The 7966-nt window shown below is 41.2% G+C and overlaps 1 protein-coding gene across 3 annotated transcripts in view; it reads right to left on the bottom strand.

Moving 5' to 3' along the window:
* Positions 1 to 299: 299 nt before the first annotated feature.
* Positions 300 to 7966, bottom strand: part of TXLNG (taxilin gamma) — an 83264-nt gene continuing 75597 nt past the window's right edge. For all 3 annotated transcript variants that reach the window (XM_077296291.1, XM_077296290.1, XM_077296289.1), the window contains exons 8-10: positions 1841 to 1933; positions 1416 to 1511; positions 300 to 827 (exon numbers count right to left, since the gene is read on the bottom strand). In XM_077296291.1, the coding sequence (XP_077152406.1) occupies positions 495 to 827; positions 1416 to 1511; positions 1841 to 1933 (522 nt within the window). In that variant the 3' untranslated portion in view covers positions 300 to 494. The remainder of the gene's footprint in view (positions 828 to 1415; positions 1512 to 1840; positions 1934 to 7966) is intronic.

Below are 7966 nucleotides of genomic sequence, written 5' to 3'. Positions count from 1 at the left end.
CAACAGAAGAAAGTATCAAATTCTAACAAAATGGATGTAAATTTCTATAAATGTTCCCCCCCCCCCCCATTATCTAAAAACTACGTTTGTGCGAACAATATCATCTTTTCTGATCTGTAGTCTTTCATGTAACTATATAGATAGAAAAGACAAGACACAATACCTGGTATTCCTGTCCTGAATTTGTCCCCTACATGGCATGCGGGGTCTGGAACATGCACTCCCCCATTATAGAGCACATACAATGACATGGAGACAGATGTCAGGCATGAATGTGACAAAAATTCTATTAGACTCTGTGAAATTGCTAGGAAGCTTTATGTACCACTTGTATTCCAGTAGTCCTAAGAAAATACAGATATGGTAGAAAAAAGTAAGAAATTTGTCACCACAAAACAAAATTACCACCAACAAAGTTATACACAAAAAATATATATGTATATTTTCCATATATACATGTTTGTGTATCTGTATATTAGAGTAATGCCTGCATGTTAGTCAACAGAATGAATGCCAGAAGGTGGCCCCGTTGAAAGAGTTTCTTGCACAAGAATCTGTTCCTCGGATAATGAGTGTTGAGCGACGGGCTGAATTCCAGAATCTTTTCCCTCTGTGATTACATTCATTCCCTCCGACGATTCCTCTGCAGAGTTTGTCTCTAATGAGTCTCCATTTGCCACATCATCGTCTAGTACGGTAACCTGATCTTGAAGAACCTCTATCTTCTTGTTGAGCTCATTGCGCTCAGTCTGGAGGGCCCGACAAAGCTTCTCCAGGCGGTCAAGCTTGATATGCAGTGCTTTGTGCTCCTTATCCCTAACAGTTTTCTGAAGAGGAAAGGAGTTAAAAGAAAACTGAATTTCTGTAACACTATTAGCCCTCTCTCATTCACAGAAAGAATTTTAGTACATAATGTATGTATGCAGCACTAGGCTCTAAAGTAAGCACTTGTTCACTATGATCTAAGGATCGACGAAGAATAGCAGAAATTCAATTTCAAAGTGAGGCCAATAAGTGCGAACAGGATTACTCACTTTTCTATACAGCGAAGTAAGACCATACGTCAAAAACTGATCACTCAGAGGACAGGTGTTACAAACTGATCTTGCAGTAAAACAATCAACGACCAGTGTTAATACCCCCCATACACATTAAATGAATATCAGCCAAACATACATTTTAAAGGGACCCCCTGGCCATTTAATATGATGGAAGGGTTTGATATGCCACGGATATCGGGAGAGAAAGAATGATCAGGCATGATTAATTTCAATATGCTTTAAGCCTTCTATTCTCATAGTAGATTAGCTGCCACTAGGTGCGCATATTATTGAAAGACGCCAAACTAAGCGCATATGTGTATGGTTGAGGGTTCAATTCTGCTCCCCAGTAAGATTTGTAAAAACTAGTCTTACCTCTTCAGCCATCTGTAGTAGGATTTTATTGTTATTTTCCCACTTAGTCCGCCAGACGACGGTTTCTTTTTCCAGCTTTTTTATTTTCTTGGTCATCTAGGGAAAGAGAGCTTTATAATTAACAACATTTTTAAAAGTTAGATCTTTTCAGTACAACTGTGCTATCCAAGACCCTTAATGCATCCAGAAACCAAAGCGCTCGTCAATAACCAAAATGATTATAGCCATAAAGTCCAACTATTTACTTGAATTTCACAGAGGAGCCAGAGTAGGCGCATTTTAGACCATAAGAAGCAGCAGGACCATTTTTCAGGTCACCTACTGAACAGAACGTTAAACCCCAGTTTGGTAATACAGTTCTTGATGCATACAGCTTGGTGAGGAAGAGGTTATTACTTCGATTAATATTAAGTATTGAAACAAACCTTCTCCATTTCTTGACGAAATGTTGTGAAAAGTTCGTTGCTTTTCGCCATTGTGGTCTGAAATTCCTCAAACTTGTCCATGTAAAGAGACAGCTAAATGGAAACAGATTGTTAAGCTGAGATAAATCTTATTATAGAACCTCCAAAAATCCCAAAGGAATGACTGGCAATTTTATTTTATGTATGAAGAACCCGAGATGGAGACAAGACTAGGCCTCATCTTTTCGGACTTATGACACCATACAAACAGGCAGATTATTTTTTATTTAATTTACTTATAGACCTTTATCATCATTGTCCCCATGAGGACTCCCAACCTAAATTTCCTATGTCCACAGTATTACGGGCCACAGACACCTACTTATTAGTGATACAGATTCCTGCTGGGTAGTACAAAAGGAAATGATGAAAGTCAGGAACCTATGCTAAAATATCCCAGGCAAAAGCAGAAAAATGTAAAGCTGGCATGGTGACAAGTAATGCGATGCAGGCCCCCAGCACTGAAAAGCAACAGTGCTAACCACTGAGCCATTGCGCTGCCGATGTTCTCATGTTGGTAAAGTCACTTTTTGTAGGTGTGCATGAGGTTAATGAGAAGAACCCATTCTGAAGTGTGCACAGTGAGCTGACATTTTTAGCATTTGCCTTCTTGGCATCTTGCAGAATTTCTACAAGAAGGGCACAGCCTTAGTTGACTTGGTACCAATCATTTTGACCTCTGGACATATGTGCCGGGTTTGCATATAGCCCAATGCTTTTGTCTAAGCTCCAATAAATCGTATGGGATGCAAGGGACTTTCCATTTTCAAATAAGCTTTCTACTGGGAAATGCAAGGGAAAGCTACTGGGTAATTGTGGTATAGCTTTCTGACCACAGCCAAGATAACACATCTGACAGGAGCAGTCAACAGATAATATCATTGGGAACAAACAAATCAAAGGAAAAGCTTTCTTTGGCCTTTTTTAGTCAATCAAGGAGGCCAAGAGAAATAGAAAAAAAAACAAAAACAACACTATAAAAGAAAAAAAAAATACACAAAAAAATAGAAATCTCAGCAACGCTTCCCTCTCCTACTATCATTTGATTCTAATATATTGCAGACACTACTAAAAAAAATATCCACTACTGATTCTGGCTTTAAAACTACTAGCTACAAAGGAGCCTTCAACCACTGCTCTATCTGCAACAGAGGCCAGCGGACATTAAATCCATGGACACCTTTGTCAACAAAATGCGATTTTTACTATGTTATTGGTTACCTTTAATAAAATTGCAAAGCTAAAAATGGAAGAATGCAGAAGGAAAGTAAAACCTATGATCTCTGCAAGATTTTTCCTGGAGCAGACATAGAATCTTGAAGACTAAAACACTGTGGACCGATTCTATTCTCTGCTTAGTCTCTTTTCTTGCTGTAGTGTTCCATTGAGAGAAAGTTCACTATAAGGCCGGGATCATACATACGCGAGATACGGCCGAGTCTCGCAGGTGAAAACCCTCCTCTGGCGCCGGCACTCCGCAGCAGAGCGTGCAGCTCCATGCATTGCTGTGCGGCTGCACGCTCCGCTCCGGAGTGCCGGCACCAGAGCTAGGTTTTCACCTGCGAGACTCGGCCGTATCTCGCGTATGTGTGATCCCGGCCTAAGGGTATGTGCACACGATCAGTAAACGCTGCGGATTGGATAATGAGTACTTGAGCAGCATCCAGATGTTACAGCATAGTGGATGGGATTTCAAGAAACCCTATGTCCACTATGCGTGCACGGACGCCAGCAGCTCACCTATGGATCTATTTACCTTGCAAAGACGCGAGTCTCCAAAAGATAAATGTTACCCATACAATGTAATGGATGCGGTGAATCTGCACAGTTCAATGAATACATGGGAAGTCACCTGCTTTAACCCCTTAAGCCCCGAGGGTGGTTTGCACGTTAATGACCGGGCCAATTTTTACAATTCTGACCACTGTCCCTTTATGAGGTTATAACTCTGGAACGCTTCAACGGATCTTGGCGATTCTGACATTGTTTTCTCGTGACATATTGTACTTCATGTTAGTGGTAAAATTTATTCGATATAACTTGCGTTTATTTGTGAAAAAAACGAATATTTGGCGAAAATTTTGAAAATTTCGCAATTTTCCAACTTTGAATTATTATGCCCTTAAATCACAGACATATGTCATGCAAAATACTTAATAAGTAACATTTCCCACATGTCTACTTTACATCAGCACAATTTTGGAACCAAAATTTTTTTTTGTGACGGAGTTATAAGGGTTAAAAGTTGACCAGCAATTTCTCATTTTTACAACACCATTTTTTTTTAGGGACCACATCTCATTTGAAGTCACTTTGAGGTGTCTATATGATAGAAAATACCCAAGTGTGACACCATTCTAAAAACTGCACCCCTCAAGGTACTCAAAACCACTCTGAAGAAGTTTATTAACCCTTCAGGTGTTTCACAGGAATTTTTGGAATGTTTAAATAAAAATGAACATTTAACTTTTTTTCACACAAAATTTATTTCAGATCCAATTTGTTTTATTTTACCAAGGGTAACAGGAGAAAATAGACCCCAAAAGTTGTTGTACAATTTGTCCTGAGTACGCTGATACCCCATATGTGGGGGTAACCCACTGTTTGGGCACATGGCAGAGCTCGGAAGGAAAGGAGCGCCATTTGACTTTTCAATGCAAAATTGACTGGAATTGAGATAAGACGCATGTTGCATTTGGAGAGCCCCTAATGTGCCTAAACATTGAAACCCCCCACAAGTGACACCATTTTGGAAAGTAGACCCCCTAAGGAACTTATCTAGATGTGTGGTGAGCACTTTGACCCAACAAGTGCTTCACAGAAGTTTATAATGCGGAGCCGTAAAAATAAAAAATCATATTTTTTCACAAAAATGATCTTTTCGCCCCCAATTTTTTATTTTCCCAAGGGTAGGAGAAGAAACTGGACCCCAAAAATTGTTGTGCAATTTGTCCTGAGTACGCTGATACCCGATATGTGGGTGTAAACCATTGTTTGGGCGCAGGGCAGAGCTCGGAAGGGAAGGAGCGCCATTTGACTTTTCAATGCAAAATTGACTGGAATTGAGATGGGACGCCATGTTGCGTTTGGAGAGCCCCTGATGTGCCTAAACATTGAAACCCCCCACAAGTGACACCATTTTGGAAAGTAGACCCCCTAAGGAACTTATCTAGATGTGTGTTGAGCACTTTGACCCAACAAGGGCTTCACAGAAGTTTATAATGCAGAGCCGTAAAAATAAAAAAATCATATTTTTTCACAAAAATGATCTTTTCGCCCCCATTTTTTTATTTCCCCAAGGGTAAGATTAGAAATTAGACCACAAAAGTTGTTGTGCAATTTGTCCTGAGTACGACGATGCCCCATATGTGGGGGTAAACCACTGTTTGGGCGCATAGCAGAGCTCGGAAGGGAAGGAGCGCTATTTTACTTTTCAATGCAAAATTGACTGGAATTAAGATGGGATGCCATGTTGCGTTTGGAGAGCCCCTGATGTGCCTAAACATTAAAAACCCCCACAAGTGACACCATTTTGGAAAGTAGACGCCATAAGGAACTTATCTAGATGTGTTTTTAGAGCTTTGAACCCCCAAGTGTTTCACTACAGTTTATAATGCAGAGCCGTGAAAATAAAAATTCTTTTTTTTTTTCACAAAAATGATTTTTTAGCCCCCAGTTTTGTATTTTCACAAGGGTATCAGGAGAAATTGGACCCCAAAAGTTGTTGTCCAATTTGTCCTGGGTACACTGATACCCAATATGTGGGGGGGAACCACTGTTTGGGCGCATGACAGAGCTCGGAAGGGAAGGAGCGCCATTTGGAATGCAGACTTAAATGGATTGGTCTGCAGGCATCACGTTGCATTTGCAGAGCCCCTGATGTACCCAAACAGTACAAACCCCCCACAAGTGACCCCATATTGGAAACTAGACCCCCCAAGGAACTTATCTAGATGTGTTGTGAGAACTTTGAACCCCCAAGTGTTTCACTACAGTTTATAACGCAGAGCCGTGAAAATAAAAATTCTTTTTTTTTTTTTTTCACAAAAATGATTTTTTAGCCCCCAGTTTTGTATTTTCACAAGGGTAGCAGGAGAAATTGGACCCCAAAAGTTGTTGTCCAGTTTGTCCTGAGTACGCCGATACCCCATATGTTGGGGTAAACCCCTGTTTGGGCACACGGGAGAGCTCTGAAGGGAAGGAGCACTGTTTTCCTTTTTCAACGCAGAATTGGCTGGAATTGAGATCGGATGCCATGTCCCGTTTGGAGAGCCCCTGATGTGCCTAAACAGTGGAAACCCCCCAATTATAACTGATACCCTAATCCAAACACACCCCTTACTCTAATCCCAACAGTAACCCTAACCACACCCCTAACCCAGACACACCCAACCCTATTCCCAACCGTAAATGTAATCCAAACCCTAACCCTATCTTTAGCCCCAACCCTAACCCTAGCCCCAACCCTAACTGTAGCCCCAACCCTAGCCCCAACCCTAACCCTAATGGGAAAATGGAAATAAATACATTTTTTTTAATTTTTTTATTTTTCCCTAACTAAGGGGGTGATAAAGGGGGGTTTGATTTACTTTTATAGAGGGTTTTTTAGCGGATTTTTATGATTGGCAGCCGTCACACACTGAAAGACGCTTTTTATTGCAAAAAATATTTTTTGCGTTACCACATTTTGAGAGCTATAATTTTTCCATATTTAAGTACACAGAGTCACATGAGGTCTTGTTTTTTGCGGGACGAGTTGACGTTTTTGTTGGTAACATTTTCAGACACGTGACATTTTTTGATCGCTTTTTATTCCGATTTTTGTGAGGCAGAGTGATCAAAAACCAGCTATTCATGAATTTCTTTTGGGGGAGGCGTTTATACCGTTCCGGGTTTGGTAAAATTGATAAAGCAGTTTTATTCGTCGGGTCAGTACGATTACAGCGATATCTCATTTATATCATTTTTTTATGTTTTGGCGCTTTTATACGATAAAAACTATTTTATAGAAAAAATTATTATTTTGGTATCGCTTTATTCTCAGGACTATAACTTTTTTATTTTTTTGCTGATGATGCTGTATGGCGGCTTGTTTTTTGCGGGACAAGATGACGTTTGCAGCGGTACCATGGTTATTTATATCAGTCTTTTTGATCGCGTGTTATTCCACTTTTTGTTCGGCGGTATGATAATAAAGCGTTGTTTTTTGCCTCGTTTTTTTTTTTTTTTTCTTACGGTGTTTACTGAAGGGCTTAACTAGTGGGCCAGTTTTATAGGTCGGGTCGTTACGGACGCGGCAATACTAAATATGTGTACTTTTATTGTTTTTTTTATTTTATTTAGATAAAGAAATGTATTTATGGGAATAATATATATATTTTTTTTTTCATTATTTTGGAATATTTTTTTTTTATTTTTTTTTACACATTTGGAAATTTTTTTTTTAACTTTTTTACTTTGCCCCAGGGGGGGACAATACAGATCGGTGATCTGTCAGTTTGCATAGCACTCTGACAGATCACCGATCTGCGAGAAGTGCAGGCTGCTTCACAGTGCCTGCTCTGAGCAGGCTTCTGTGAAGCCACCTCCCTCCCTGCAGGACCCGGATCCGCGGCCATCTTGGATCCGGGTCTGGGGCCTGCAGGGAGGGAGGTAAGACCCTCGCAGCAACGCGATCACATCGCGTTGCTGCGGGGGGCTCAGGGAAGCCCGCAGGGAGCCCCCTCCCTGCGCGATGCTTCCCTGCACCGCCGGCACATCGCGATCATGTTTGATCGCGGTGTGCCGGGGGTTAATGTGCCGGGGGCGGTCCGTGACCGCTCCTGGCACATAGTGCCGGATGTCAGCTGCGATAGGCAGCTGACACCCGGCCGCGATCGGCCGCGCTCCCCCCGTGAGTGCAGCCGATCGCGTATGACGTACTATCCCGTCACCAGGAATTAAGTCCCAGGTCACCTTGACGGGATAGTACGTCAAACGGGATTAAGGGGTTAATAGCTTGCAGTGCATGTCATATCCTAGTCTTGATCAAAAGTCCAATGGAGTAAGATGAGCCCAACTCATTACGAGGCTTCTTAAAGGGAATCT

This window comes from Ranitomeya variabilis, chromosome 3 (genome assembly GCF_051348905.1).
Source record: "Ranitomeya variabilis isolate aRanVar5 chromosome 3, aRanVar5.hap1, whole genome shotgun sequence".
NCBI lineage: Eukaryota > Metazoa > Chordata > Amphibia > Anura > Dendrobatidae > Ranitomeya > Ranitomeya variabilis.
The sequence above is the reverse complement of the archived record's forward strand: the minus strand, read 5'-3'. Positions and strand labels throughout refer to the sequence as shown.